This window comes from Oncorhynchus kisutch, linkage group LG9, assembly GCF_002021735.2.
Source record: "Oncorhynchus kisutch isolate 150728-3 linkage group LG9, Okis_V2, whole genome shotgun sequence".
NCBI classification, from domain to species: Eukaryota; Metazoa; Chordata; class Actinopteri; order Salmoniformes; family Salmonidae; genus Oncorhynchus; species Oncorhynchus kisutch.
In genome coordinates, this window is record NC_034182.2 from 14,157,502 (window position 1) to 14,173,499 (window position 15,998).

The following is a 15,998-nucleotide window of genomic DNA, read 5'->3' on the forward strand; positions in this document are numbered from 1 at the left end:
CTGTAGATGCGCTACAGACGATCAGTAGCAGTTCAGCGATCTACTTACCCTAACGATGGCCGAACCAAATATTGTGGCCCATTCCTCATCTTTTTTTTTTTTTTTTCCAAAACAGAGGCGGGTGATCACTTTATGGTTTTAATTAAGGTCTCCATAACTCATATTTTTTATTCGATAGCAGGTATTTGGGGCCCAAACTCCAGAGAAGCAGGGACGTTCTTGGTTGTTTGACTAGTTACCGAATCATGCATCTCTGCTGTGCTGCAGTGTAGCGTTAAGTGTTATGAAAAAAAACAGGCATACTTGTGGGAAAGAACATCAAGTACTGTAATGCTAAGCTCTTCTTCCCCTGTCCTTTCCTCACTCAGCTTGCACAAGCACATCTCTCTGGAGGACCCATTTTACAGCCATATGCACAAACTGCAACAGTCAAAAAAACAGGTTTGGATGGACACATTGACAACTACACATTTCCAAAGCAACTGTAAAGCAGTCAGTTCCTCTTCCTCAAATGTGAAATCAGCTTCCAGGAAAAGCTGAGACTAGGTTAAATTAACCAGAAATCCATTTGGTTGACAGGTAATTGGTCTCTGCTATTCTATTCATTTTGTATGCATCTGAGAGATTACGTAATGACATACTTCAGCTCAATATGCTACTTATCCTCTGACTGGTCTGAAGGCTGGCCATAAACAATGATTGACCTGGCGATAAGTACTGAAGAGCAAGAAATTCACATTGAGACTGGTCCATAAGTATTTATTTGGGTTTCTCACTTCCCCAATAGACCTACTAAAATACAGTGAGTGTACAAAACATTAACACAATCTTTACATGACAGACTGACCAGGTGAAAGCGATAACTTATTGATGGCACTTGTTAAATCTACTTCAAATCAGTGTAGATGAAGGAGAGGGGTTAAAGAATGATTTGTAAGCCTTGAGATGTGGATTGTGTATGTGTGCCATTCAGAGGGCAAGACCGATTTAAATGCCTTTGAACAGGGTATGGCAGGTGGTGCCAGGCACGCCGGTTTGTGTCAAGAAATGCAACACTGCTGGGTTTTACACACCGTTCCCCCCCCAAATGTGTATCAGGAATGGGCCACCAACCAACTTGACAACTGTGGTAAGCATTGGAGTCAACATGAGCCAGCATCCCTGTGGAACACCCGACACCTTATAGTCCATGCCCCGACAAATTGAGGCTCTGAGGGCAAGGGGGTGACTCAATATTAGCAAGGGGTTGCTAATGTTTGGTATACACAGTGTATAACAAAATACGTCAGGATTCAGGGGGTCCATAGGAAATGTTAACCAATTAGTGCATTTTCAAATAATACATCAATGGTACAATTGGTGCACTGGCAAGTTTATATGGGGAATTAAAGGCATCACTTGAGACAGACATGATTACTCATATTTACAAATACCAACCACTTGACCATTGAATAAATTAAGGATAGTAACAGTGATATTCAAGATTGTTAATAAAAAGAGCAGGTTGGACCCATTAAAACTCCCCGACGTCAACCCTCTTGTCTCTGAACTTGTTCCTGGCCTTTGTCCGAGCCTTGAACGCAGCTGCGTTGTAGAGATGCTGGAAAAGACCGCAATGTGAACACAATAAGAAACCGGTTCTTTTTTTTTGCACTGGAAGTACATCCTTGCGAATGTCATGCCAATAACACATTTCAAATGTAAAATGGATAAATAATTAAATGCAATGAGTCCATTTGGACTCCTAGACTATTTTCGATATTGTGCGTTTCGGCTACTGACTGCTGGGTTGTACCTTTGGATTCATCTAGTTCTTCTAGATCCGTTGGTCTGTGTGGTTAACGGAGGGGTGGGGTGAGCTAGAGCTGTGTTTGCGAGACAAGGGCGGATCCCGAAGGGGCTAGGTCATTACAGACTGGTTTGAGCTACTGTTTGTGTCAAATTGTTTTGTGATGTACTTGTAGACCTGGTTGTCCTGAAAATAAAAACATTTCATTGGGAGACTAAATATAAAGGGCTGGACAAATTTTGATCAATGAAAAGATGATTTTGGCTGGGGTCTCGAGACTGGTTCATTGAAAGAAAATACACTTGTGACCTTTTCAAAACATTAGTTGCGTTAAATTAGCCATCAAAGAAAGAAAAGCATGCAGTCTAGTAAGGATAATTACCCTTTCGAAGCGGGAGATTTTCATGGACTTCAGTGTGGCCGTGTCAACCAGCACGGGTGGTCCCAGTTCAAACACACCACGAATAAACTCATTGGCCTGTAGGTGGTAATTCATACCAGAGCCCACAAACTCCCTGAAGGCATCGTATGTCCTCTTCCTCACCCAGCTGTCGATGGTCATACGCTCAGTGCTGAAACGAATTGTCTCAGTCTGAAAGTCCCTCTCCTAAAACACACACACACACTCTGTACACTGTTCTGGTTTCTCACAAGACAACAAAATGGGTAAACGTTACTGATAACTAGATGTGTTGATATAATCTACCCAGGCACACATGAATCAGCAATGAGTCATCACAGGAAATTCAAGTTCTATTCCCCAGACAGTGACCTACTATTGCGTAATATGCCCACTCACCTCCACAGCCTTGAGCACATCCCTGAACACAGACCTCTGCTTCCTCTTGACAGTCTTGGCACGGTGTTTGTTGCAGTCGGTGGCCAGAGAGTTCAGCTTGTCACACAGGGGCTCCCAGTCATCATACCCCAAACGCCTGAGAACATCACATCAGAGCACAGGTCAGTAATCACTAAAGAAGTGTTTACAGATTAACACGCTATGCTGGCACTGCATTTCAGTCAAATTCAATTTTAAATTCAGTACAGGGTGGGGATGTGCACAGCTAAACAAAACAGACAGTATTCGAATACTTGTGTGAGTATTCATTTGAGCAAAAACTATTTATAGGTAGGTATATTTTAACTGAAAAGGCTTTGTCTAAATTAAAATATCCATGTGACATTGTTACATACAAGGTTATACCATAACACTACAAATTATACACTTTATCCAAACATATTTTTCAATGTGGATATTGGGGCGGCAGGGTAGCCTAGTGGTTAGAGCGTTGGACTAGTAACCGAAAGTTTGCAAGTTCAAATCCCGAGCTCACAAGGTACAAATCTGTCGTTCTGAAAATAAGAATTTGTTCTCAACTGACTTGCCTAGTTAAATAAAGGTAAAATGTATTTAGTTTTTATGAAATGCCCCAGTAAAACAGGCACAACTGGAGCCTTTACGTATAGCTTGTTGTTTATGTTAGCCATTCAAGCAGCTAAATGTTTAAGCACATGATTTAAAATAATTATAAAAGTGACTGAAATGAGAAGGAGTAGGCAACAACGCACAACTAACAGGAAGGCCATTTCATCTGAATGGGTGTTGGGGAGAAACCGCAAAATGTTGCCTCAACTAGCTAGCTTCTCAAGGCTACTCCAGTCAAGACAGGCTGAGGCAAGGCGAAATGGAATAAATAACATTGCGACTGCTACAAGTTAGCTAGTCTTGGCTGTAGCGTCCCCATCTCTGCCGACATCTGCTCGCTCCAACCTAACCGGCACCTCCGCAGCTGCAGCCTCTCCCCATTTTCTTTTACATTGTAGATAAATAGAAGACATTTTCTTTGAACAAAGATAAAATGACATGCTACAAACAGATGCACAGAGAGCCCTTTACTTTTATTGATGGACATGTTCTAAAAGCGAGTGATGCGAGTTAAGGGTCTGTGTTGTTTAGAAGTCGGCTATAGGCGCTGGAGGAATAGTGTTTCTTCAGTAGACTACCGTGTGTATGCGTGCCCTTGTGGTTACTACATGCAATCATGTAGTAACCAAAAAGAGTGTTAAACAAATCAAAATATATTTTAGATTCTTCAAAGTAACCAACCTTTGCCTTGAACGCTTTGCACACTTGACATTCTCTCAACCAGTGTCATGAGGTTGTTACTTGGAATGCATTTGAATTAACAGGTGTGCCTTGTTAAAAGTTCATTTGTGGAATTTCTTTCTATTCTAAATGCGTTTGAGCCAATCAGTTGTGTTGTGACAAAGTAGGGGTGGTATACAGAAGACCACCCTTTTGGTAAAAGACCAAGTCCATATTATGGCAAGAATGCTCAAATAAGCAAAGAGAAATGACAGTCCATCCAAACATGAAGGTCAAGTCAATACGAAACATTTCAGATAAACGAAGTTTCATCAAGTGCAGGTCGCAAAAACCATCAATAGTTTTCAAACTGGCTCTCATGAGGTCCGCCACAGGAAAGGAAGACCCAGAGTTAACTCTGCTTCAGAGGAAAAGTTCATTAGAGTTACCAGCCTCAGAAATTGCAGACTGTTGCATTGCAACTGTTCAGAGGAGACTGTGTGAATCAGGCCTTTGTGGTCAAATTGCTACAGTGAAACCACTACTAAAGGACACCAATAAGAAGAAGAGACTTCCTTGGGCCAAGAAACATGAACATTAGACTGGTGGAAATCTGTCCTTTGGTCTGATGAGTCCAAATTTTAGTTTTGTGGTTCTACCCACCATGCCTTTGTGAGATGCAGAGTAGGTGAACAGATGATCTCTGCATGTATGGTTCCCACCGTGAAACTTGGAGGTGTGATGTGTGGGGGTGCTTTGCTGGTGACACTGTCGGTGATTCATTTAGAATTCAAGGCACACTAAACCAGCATGGCTACCACAGCAATACGCCATCCCATCTGGTTTGCACTTAGTGGGCCTATAATTTGTTTTTCAACGGGACAATGACCCAACACACCACCAGGATATGTAAGGGCCATTTGACCAAGAAGGAGAGTGATGAGTGCTGCATCAGATGTCCGGTGATTGGAGAGGCCAGGTCCCCAACCCAATTGAGATGATTTGGGATGAGTTGGACTGCAGACTGAAGGAAAAGCAGGAAACAAGTGCTCAGCACATGTAGGATCTCCTTCAAGACTGTTGGAAAAGCATTCCAGGTGAAGCTGGTTGAGAGAATGCCAAGAGTGTGCAAAGCTATCAACAAGGCAAAGGGTGGCTACTTTAAATAATCTAAAATACATTGATTTGTTTAACACTTGTTACTACATGATTCCATATGTCTTCACTATTATGCTACAATGCTGAAGATAATAAAAAAATAAAAAACTTAAGAGTAGGTGGGTCCAGATTTGAACAGCACTTTCTAAATGAAATAAATGATTCTCCTGAATTTAAAATGGAACTGAGCCACAGACCACAGAACAGGTGAGCACTTACAGGGTCCATATCCCTAGCCAGCTCAAACAGCAGAGCGATGGTCTCTCCCGCTGCTATCCTCATGTTGACATCATCATTCTCCAACAACCGGGGTAGTTTGGGCAGGTGCCTGACAAACATATTCCAGTCAAAAACAAGTATTCTCTGAATTTAAGACTCCCCATCCCCATGATATTTCCTTTATCTACGCTGGTAAGACAACTGGACAGGTAAAAACATCAAGCACACATTCACTATATTGTTTTGATCAGATGCATCCAATGACCTATTGTTGGGAAATTATGATTAAATGACTGAACAAATCATTTTAAATGGAATTGTAACTAAGTAAACTTATACTCTGTTATATTATATCTGATTAACAATATGAGTTCATAAGGGATTGTGTGACACAGACAAGGAGTAATTAAAGTTAACACCATTCCAACTAGGATGAAACGAATGGGTTGGGGACTGTGTAAACAAATAAGGTCGTTAGCCTATGGTTGACCCTACAGAAACTTAGCTCTGGGGTTTTTAGATAAGACAGTGAGTGCATTCCTACGTTTTCTATGAATTAGAACTGTCAGTTCAGTGGTGATCAATAATGTTGAGGGGTCAAAAGTTATCTGGGAGTGTGTTAGTAAGTTAGAATTAACTTTTCACCTCACTTTGTCCCGGTCGAGAGGGGATTGAAATGAAATGACGTCATGATCTGTAAATAAACTGCTGCTCGTGATTAAGTGGGAGCGCGCTCCGAGAATAAATTCTATTACCCATTATTGAAAGACTGGTCTGCGTCTATTTTATGCAAACAAGAAATCTGAGAAATTCTCATAAAATAGATTAAGGGCTTTCGATTGATGAAAGCACATTGGCATAATTAAATTACATTGACACCTATAGGCTGAAACGGACTGAAAGTCGTGTCCCAGAGAGACTTCGAGGTTCACGTTAAGTACTTGTGCGAGTACATACTTGCGTGTGACTGCTTTGACCTGGCTGCCTGTGCAGATTGTGAGCAGCAGGGCCCAGGAGATGAGGGCATTGGTGTGGAGCAGGGTGGTCTGGGGGTTGAGAGAGGGGCGACTCCCATCCTCCTTCACATAGGAACGCATAAACAAACTCTCAAAGCTCTCCATGGTGGCATACACATCCTGGAGACCCAGAGAGAAAGGGGTTAGTCATTTATGTTTAACCAGGTTGAGATTGGACTATGTAGACATTTGGAGAGTAGTCTTGGTTTCTGTAGCTTGTGCCAAATGCTGAACAGAAAATGCTAAACAGAATGCCAAATTTTTCAGCAAAACAATGCATTTCCACACACACACAAGCATAGAGAATATCACATTGGAACATCAAATACAGCCACATACCAGGATGTCATCTTCCACCACGAGAGTGCACAGGCCCAAACTTGTTGCGCACTATAAAAGAAAAAGGCTTTCAGTAGAACAATAAAGGCCACTTCTAGCAAACCAAACTTATTTAAATGATAGGTTCCGGGCAGATACTCACCGCTTGTCTGGTTTGGATGTTGGCCGCTCCATCCAACAGAATGTTCTTGAAAATGGGTTTGAGGGTCTTGAACACCTCCTCGCTCTCAACGCCTGAGCCCAGCTGAATACACAGCAGACAGGCCAGGGAGGCTGCTGCACACTGCTCCTGTCCTTTACCTGGGAGAGGGATTTGATTTGATAGGATCCCCATTAGCAACAGCTAGTCTTACTGGGGTCTGACAAAAAAAATACATTACAGACAAAAGATTTTACATACATTAACATGTAGTGTGCGCGCATCGATCAGTTCCACATACACACAAGTAGGTCAGTACATACACACAAGTAGGTCACATGGGGGAGAGGCATTGTATTTGTTTCTTGAAACCAGGTTTGCTGTTCACTTGCGCAATATAAGATGGGAGTTCCATGCACTCATGGCTCTGTATAATACTGTACATTACCTTGAATTTGTTCTGGACCTGGGGACTGAAAAGACCCTTGGTGGCATGTCTGGTGGAGTAAGTGTGAGTTTAAGTTGACTACGCAAATCATTTGGAATTTCAAACACATTGTTTAAAAAAAAAACTAGTGACCAAGTCAGTCTTTCCTCAACTCGTAGCCAAGAGAGACTGGCATGCAGTGTCCCTAAACCGGGTCAGTTGTTGCTCAATATGCAATTGGGTGACTAGAATGACGTTGGAAACGGACAACTTTCCGGGACATAGACATGTCTTATATGGGCAGAATGCAGTTAAATTAACAATAATTTAATCTGTGTCCAATTTACAGTAGCCATTAGTGAAAAAATACCATGCCATTGTTTGAGGATAGTGCACAACAACAAAACACTTATCACAGAACTTGGTTTGATACATTCACCTCTAAAGGTAAATAATGTACTTACATTCAGTAATCTTGCTCTGATTTGTCATCCTGGGGGTCCCAGAGATAAAATGTAGCGTAGTTTTGTTTGATCAAATCTATTTTTAATATTTAAATGTAGGAACTGGGTTCTACAGTTTGACCCCACTGCAGTCTCTGGCGCCACACCCACCCCGCTATCGAGATGTGTTACAGTTAGTATCTTTTCTGTAGGGAAGCTAATGATCCATCTTGTATTTCATTCCTGGGAGTTCGTAAACATAATTTTTTATTACCATAGCATTTTTTGTATGATCTCTATAGTTATGTACTCAAATGTATAAATTGACCAATTTATACAAGACTTGATACAAAATATGTGATGCAGTGATGTAATTCTTCACTGGATCTGTCTGAAACTTTGCACAAATTGCTGCCATCTTGTGGACAACATCTAAATTACACCTAGAATCCTACATCACTGTCTGGCCTTTCTCTTGCATTTCAAAGATGCAAAAAAGAAAAACGCCTGTTTGTTTTATGTTACCAGAGCTAATGTGTTATTCTCCTACATCAATTTCACATTTCCACAAACTTCAGTGTTTCCTTTCAAATGGTATCAAGAATATGCATATCCTTGCTTCAGGTCCTGAGCTACAGCCAGTAAATTTATTTTTTATTTTTTAAATCTAACAATTTGCTAAGCCCTCGTAGCAAGCTGATAGGTCTGCTTTACTACTCTTGGGTACAGGAATGACTTTGCCTTCCCTCCAGGCCTGAGGACAAAGACTTTATTCTAGGCTCAGATTAAAGATATGACATATGAGTGGCTAGAGTCAACTACCATTATCAGTAACTTTAAGGGGGTTATAGTAACTGCTGAAAACTCAATACTACAATGTTGCTGTATTGGTATTCGGTGAATATAACACATGACTTGGTGAAAGACTGAAAGCCTGTAGTAGCTAACCTTTCTTGAGACAGCGCTCAATGCTGTCGGTGATGGTCATCCTCCTGTCTGAAATGAACTCGTACAGGATCCTAGTTGCCATGGCAGCCTTCAGCCCATCCAGAGCTCCTTGTCTGGTCTTGGCACTGTCAATGAGGTAGAACAGTAAAAGATGTAGGCCTAGTGTTTGCAGTAGCTTATGTAACATCTACACAATTCAGTTTTCAGCAGCAATCTTATGAATGGAAGGGTTGACGTCTTGTTGCATTGTGTTCATTAGTTAACATCTCAGGTTCTGTCGATCCAGTTCTAGGCCTATGTGATCTGGTTCCACATCTTCTGAAAGCGATACAGCTAACAGAAATAGCAGGTAGATCAGTTTTAACCACAGTGGTTTAGACTTACCTCTTATCCACAGTGCTGTCAATGAAAACATTCAGCTTGTACTGTAAATCCTCCTGGGCTGTCTCCTCACCTGCTTCCCCTCCTACACATAGGAAGATGAATACAATAACACCATGAGAAATACAGAATTGTACTATGCTATTCCCCTAGTAGTTCGTATTCTTTGAACCATTTAGGATAGAAACATAAAAAGGCTGTATGACATTTATCACAACTTCAAAGGTCAATTGTTACAGCGCTTTTTAAATGTATTTTTTTTTTACTTGCCCTTTGTTGCTTTATGAATGGGACACAGGCAAAGCGTGTGCACACAATCACATACCTTCGTCTGCCACACTCATGGCATCACTGAAGCTGCTGCAGTGGCTGAGGGTCTCGATGGAGGCATCCTCATCGCTGAAAGGTTGCACAGCTCCATGAGGAACCCCTAAAACAATTACATGACTACCCCCCCCCAAAAAAAATATATCATACATAGTCATGGTACAATGTGTGCATTCTACTCTGGGGGTTTAACCAGTACACATCCATGCAAGTGTCACGGATGTGAAATGCCTAGCTAGTTAGCGGTGTTCGCGCTAAATAGCGTTTCAATCAGTGACGTCACTTGCTCTGAGACCTTGAAGTAGTAGTTCCGCTTGCTCTGCAAGGGCCGCGGCTTTTGTGGAGCGATGGGTAACGATGCTTCGTGGGTGACTGTTGTTGATGTGTGCAGAGGGTCCCTGGTTCGCGCCTGGGTATGGGCGAGGGGACGGTCTAAAGTTATACTGTTACACAAGCACAATGTAGACCTTTAAATGCAATTATTTGACAAAACAAAAGCCATATAGCTACTTATGGGATATGCACTTGATATTTTCTCCCTCAAAGTCAAGGGCTCCCTAAAGCCCCTTAAGTGGGTAGCTGGCCAGGCAGTGACAGAATCTAAACCCAGCTGGTGCAGCTTATTATGTTAAGTCTGTTCCCATCTAAGAGGAAGGGCCACACGGTCTACTCTGCACATGTGTAAAAGTGACCATGTTCACGTGGCAATCCATTGCTTCCTTCTCAGACCATAGCACTGAACAGACAATTCCGGGGAAAAAAAGTAGACTAACATGATCCTGATTTATATCAATGCTGGCCCTATAACGTGTGCCAGCTATGTAGCTAGCTTGTTGTAATGTGAATAACTGGTTAGCTTGCTAATCCAGCGAGTGTTATATAACCATGAGGGGATTGGATGAATCTGTCCCGGTCAAACGCGTTTTACACCGGGTGAAAATTGATAGCATTCGTTTTGAGCCAGGTGCCCCGTTCAAAGTCCACGGCGAAGTCATCACAAAACAAAAAGTTAGGTAGGCGCGTGCAGTAATGAGTAGTATTCGGTGTTCTCGCATGCAAAGGTGAATGCTTTTGATATCTGCCTTCCAATGAAAGCTGGTTAATTTCAAACGTATTTTATGGAAAAGCATGTTGTACGTTTCTGGATGATCCACCATGCTGCCTTGTTGACAGCATGACCAACGCGCATAAATAACTGTTGGACTTGAGAAGTGCGCTCCTTCCTCACAGTTTTTGACCGTTAACGTCACGGGGCATAGGACGGTGCCCTGCAGCTCAGCATAATCGATTTAAAATTATTCATAAATATTATCCTGCCAACCACTATATATATGAAGAAGTTTAAGGAAAACATCAACTCAAATTGCTCCTTTTGTAATGACCACCCAGAAACAGTTTTGCATCTTTTTTGGCATTGTATGCATGTAAGAAAACTGTGGCAAGACATCAGTAGGTTTATAATTGAACACATTTATGAAGATTTTACACTATTGTGGAGAGATGTACTGTTTGGATTCTTTACATACAATAGAAATAAGCGGAAACATTTTTATGTAATTAATTTCATTATTCTTTTGGACAAATTTCATATACACAAATGTACATTTACAAACAGAAAACCACATTTTCGTACCCTACAAAAAGAAATTGAACTGTATTTTAAGACGGTTAAATGCTCTACTAACAAAAAAGCTGTTAGAATTGTAAGTATATGCATGTCCCTTAAGGTCCTTGTGTAATTGTAATGTGGTATTGTACCCCCTAGCTCGATTGTCTATTGTTTGTGATCTATGTATGCTTGTGTTCCCTCATGTGATTTATGTATTGATTTGTTGTTAATAAAAATTTAAAATAATAATAAAAAAGGCTCAGCATAATCGAAGCCGCCCCTTATTTGACTTGATTGGCTGCCGACCCCACGCAACTGTTGTGGCGTCCTTCCAACTAAAGTTATTGTACTGAAACAACCATCCCTTTGCAGGAAGGGAGTCCAGGGGCCTGTTGCACAAAACTAGGATAAGGGATTAAGCCAGGATATCTTGGTGATCCTGGCTCAATTGATCCGTAATCCGGTTGCACTAAAGATGGATAGGGGGCAGGAGGATATGTTATGGTATAAATTACCATGGAGATTTATTCTGTGGAGCTAGCCTGCTCCAGACCAGGCTAAATTCCAGGATCTATTTAATCTCATCCCTAATGTCAGTCAGCAGTCACCACAAATGGAAACCAATAGTTATTTCACTGCTCACTATACATTGTTATCACATACAACTAGACCCACTGTTATTATTTAAACGTTTGTGATCATTAATTTCAATGATTTTGGATAAAAAATGATTTTTAGATGTTGCTATCATTAGATAATTTAGTTTCCCATAGACTATAAGGCTATATATAAAATGATAGAATATTAGGGCCACAGAGGGGAAAAAAACACAAGTCATAATATTGTAACCAGTTGTTTTAAAGGAGGACAGTTGTTAAAATGACAGATGTGGGGCATTTCGTGAAATTGTACTTCAGTATGGTTTCATAAACAAAGACATGCTGATGTGCCAGAATATTAAGTATCACATTGTCATAAGTATCAAAACTGTAAAAACAATATGTAGCTTTTCTGCAGAAAGCACCAGCCTCAAATTTATGACTTTATCCTTTTTCTTCAGTGTGGCCCTAGTACTCTGTCATATAAACAAATACACATTCCATATGAATATAAAAACACAATGTGTAACATTATGTTCCTTTATTGAATAAGGACAAAACAAAGCAGGTAAACCATCAGCTCCTTTCGAAACTGAAGTCAGTGACTCTACAAGATGGAAAGCACAGAATCCAAGCATATAATACAAAATGATACATACACATTCAAATGTCTGTATATAACACACCCTGCATGTCTGCACACTAAAATAAATGCAGGACAAATCCATACACATCAACTGAACAGACAAATGAATGGATGCAGTAGCCTCCCTGCAGCCTTGTATTACACACAGTATACCGCACAAACATCATAAGAGGCCAAATTCGTCAAAAAACGAACCCCAAAAAAACCAAATTCCTCTGCCACCGCAGGACATATTTAACCAAAATTGAAAGCACACATACTAACTAAAATAATTCAACACATATTGGTCCCTCAGCAGCCGACCACTGTCGTCATCAGGGAAGATTGCCGGATTGTCCCAGTCCATGGCTGGTGGCACTCTGGGGGCCCTCTCCTTCCTCAGGCAGGCCACATTGTGGAGGACAGCACAAGCCACAGTAATATCACATGCCCTAACAGGGCTGACCCTTAATTTGTGAAGGCAGTGAAAGCGTGTCTTCAGGAGGCCAAAGGTCATTTCAACTCTGGCCCTGGTCCTGGCATGGGCATGGTTGTAGGCCTGCTGTGCTTCCTGGGGGTCTGTGAAAGGTGTCAGGAGAAAAGGCTGGCAGCCATACCCCCTGTCTCCCAGCAACACACCAGAGAATTCACCTGTCAACACAAAATCTCATCATTACTACCTCATAAACACAGTGATATTCTTGACACAGCCATGATGGTTATAAATAGGGGTTGTGTGGCTTACCTTGTGATAGGCACTGATAGATTTCAGAGGCCCGAAAGATTCTGGAGTCATGGACTGAGCCAGGCCATTTTGCCACAACATTGCTGATCACACAGTCAGCATTGCAGACCATCTGAAATCATAAGATGAGGAATATTACACCAATCAATGCACATCACTGGCAGTGCAGTGTTCGTCAATGGACAATATCAAAAAGTTATGTTCACCTGAACATTAATGCTGTGAAAGGATTTCCTATTCACAAAATCGGCCTCATGGGCACCTGAGGGGGCTTTTATCCTTATGTGTGTGCAGTCCACTGCACCAATGACATTGGGGAAACCTGTCACACAAAGTAATGAGTATCCTACTATGTGTTAACAGTTGTCCTGTAATTTGTAGATCCTCTTACCTGCAATCCTATAGAACTCCTCTTTGATGTCACAGAGTCTTCTGTGGCCAGGGAAGGAGATGAAGACATCTGCTAATGCTTTGATAGCCAGACACACACTCCTTATTGTGCGGCAAATTGTGGCCTTGTTCAGCTGTTCTGCATCCCCCACTGAGTACAGGAAGGCTCCACTAGCAAAAAAGCGCAAGGCCACACAAACCATTTGCTCCACACTCAGTGCATGGCTCCGTGCAGTGCGGTGCTTAATCCTGGGACCCAGTAGTCTGCATAGATACCTGATGCCATCTGCAGAAAACCTGTATCTTTCATATAGATGGTCATCAGGGAAGGCCAGTGGGTCCAACCGGTCCCTGAAGACCCTTTCTCGCCTGAAGGCTCTCCTCAGCACAAGTGCTTCTTCATCCACCACATCTCGCACGAATGGGCATGCCATTGTCAGAGCAGAAAGGAACACACAATTTTGGGCCTTCATATAGGCTAGTGGCCACACCTGGTGCTGGGGGGGTGGGCAAAAGAGGGCGATGCCTTATAACGATGACTTGGTTGTACTGATTGCTGGGAAAATAAAAAAAACCTTAGAAAGATGCCACCGTCCTGTGTGCTCACAATAAGAGCTCATATGTCATGGCTCACTTGACTTTACGAGAATATACCTAATTTTTATTTTGAGCTGTGTCATCTTCTTGGAGCTGGGGGAGGAAAGAAAAATTATGATTAATACATTTGTGTTACAGTTAGCATACAATGTACATTGAAGGCATATCTCACCTCCCTCTCAAGTTTTTTTATTTCAAGGTCCAGTTTCCTAATAGTCCTCTTTTTTATTTCGAACTCCAGTGCAAGATTTTCCATCTTTTTCTTCTTGTACTGAATGTCTATGTCTGCCAGTTCTATTTGGCGCCGGAGGTGGTTGCCATACAACTTTCTGATAGCTTGTGAGCTCTGTGAACACAATACAATTAGCGCAGCTGGAATTTGGCAGGATGTGGTGTCCTTTTATTAATACGCACTATGTTGCCAGGCTGGTTTTCACACTGTATAGCATCTGGGTCCTGTAAAAGAAATTAGATTTTTTGATTTTGATGAGGACTCCTCACCATTGTAGAGTAAATAGTAGTTTCACAGTCTTAACATGATACCTCATGCCTTCTGGAATCCAGAGAGATGGTCTCCTCCTCATCATCGTCTCCATCATGTGCTGTTGCTGCTGCACTGGGGCCTTCACCCTATCACATTTAATCGGATTCATATTGAAGCTAGTAGACAAGACATGCCAGGCCTACAGTATGCCTTTGATGGAGTACTCACTGGATCAGCATCGTCTGGTGCTTGTGCTGGTGGCTCTAACAGGAACACAGTGCTGCCAGACACTGCAAGGCAATAGGTAAACCAAAGTCAGACAGTCCAAATTGATTCAATATGAATGTGGTTGTATCCCATGTAGAGATGGAAGGACATACCTTGAATGAAGCGGGTGGCATCTTGGGAGGAACCTATGCTCGTCTCTTTCCCCCCAGGGATCCCCTCTAAGACGGGCCTGCCTTTATTTAGCTCCAAGGCCATGTCCTCTGCTGGGGTAAGGTCAGCCTTTGGTGACCCACCACCCGTGCCTTGTCTGTGGGTATTCTTTTTCACTGCTAAAACAGTACAGACAATGTGTGAGCAGGCACCTTCTGGCTACAATATATGCTTGTGCTTTGTTAAATATTAGTCAGGGACCATACCATTCTGCAGAATGTTCTTGTATTTGATTTTGACCTGCTGCCATGTCCGTTTTGGCCCGTTCATGTTTAATCTACACACACACACACACACACACATTTAATGGAGTCACACTGCAAAAAATAACTTGGTATTTTTGTCTCTGTTTTCAGTAAAAATATCAAAATTTATCATAGCTTTATACAGTGTGATGGAGTTACTTTACACAATTTCACTCATATCTGCAGTGCATTTCAATAAAAAATTTAACCGTTTCATAATTACAGTACAACTGCATTTTTGGAGATGTGAATTAAATATTTGAATTGTAATTGTGATGTTTCAGCGGAGCGGTGAGTGTGTAATTGTGCACTACTTACGCATTCAGGCGGTCTGCAATACTTTGCCACGCTTTTTCTCTTTGCTTTATCACTGTGGCGGTGTTGCCTTTCTTCTTAATTATATCTTTACCTCCTCGTATGCCTCCATGAGGATTTGTGCTTCCGACGGGGAAAAGTACGCGGCTCTAGTTGCCATGGTAAATCAGTTAATCTGTGATCTGTGGCGGGGTCTATTTGAGTGAGCCGTGAGCGCGCACCTATCCAGGATTGGTTTCACCTGGCTTAATGAATCCGTGTCTGCTCATCCTGGCTTGGTCTTTGTGCAACCAATTAAGCCTGGACGCACATGTTTTGGCTTCATTGAGCTCAGCTGAGTCATTTATCCCGGATGTCTTAATTCTACTTTTGTGCAAAGTTAATTACAATTATTTTAAGAGAAAGCGAGAGTTATGTCTGAAAGCTCTTGGCCTGATGTCAACATAGGCAATGATGCCACTTTTGTAGCCCTGTCAGACATTACTTGTCGTTGATCTCAACACGCTTTAAGAATGCACATAACTACAATACCTACAATGCATAAAACTCAAAACCACGAGAGTAGGCCAAAATCTACCCGGTCTGTAGCGATTTACTCACCCCTGGAACTCCTCTTCTTGGACCTTGGCATTTTCGTGCAGAAATATGAGAATATGAGCTAAAATAAATCAGCCGACAC

General features: G+C 41.8%; 1 protein-coding gene across 1 annotated transcript; it reads right to left on the reverse strand.

Annotated features, from left to right (window-relative positions):
- Positions 1 to 734: 734 nt before the first annotated feature.
- On the reverse strand, positions 735 to 9,591 carry LOC109896399 (interferon-related developmental regulator 1-like). Its single transcript, XM_031831949.1, has 10 exons — positions 9,271 to 9,591; positions 8,949 to 9,030; positions 8,565 to 8,689; positions 6,750 to 6,907; positions 6,608 to 6,658; positions 6,210 to 6,388; positions 5,239 to 5,361; positions 2,589 to 2,724; positions 2,172 to 2,396; positions 735 to 1,600 (listed from the first exon to the last, which is right to left on the reverse strand). The coding sequence occupies exons 1-10, from the start codon at positions 9,428 to 9,430 to the stop codon at positions 1,514 to 1,516; spliced, it is 1,326 nt and encodes a 441-aa protein (XP_031687809.1). The 5' UTR covers positions 9,431 to 9,591; the 3' UTR covers positions 735 to 1,513.
- Between the last annotated feature and the right edge of the window lie 6,407 nt (positions 9,592 to 15,998).

Bases quoted from the DNA above. Each gene is read 5' to 3' on its own strand.
- LOC109896399 (XM_031831949.1), bottom strand. From the start codon at position 9,430: ATGACTATGTATGATATATTTTTTTTGGGGGGGGGTAGTCATGTAATT. The intron at 8,690-8,948 runs GTAAGTCTAAAC...CCTCATTGACAG, and splicing joins GACAGCACTGTGGATAAGAG to TGCCAAGACCAGACAAGGAG. The intron at 5,362-6,209 runs GTATGTACTCGC...TATGTTTGTCAG, and splicing joins GTCAAAGCAGTCACACGCAA to GCACCTGCCCAAACTACCCC.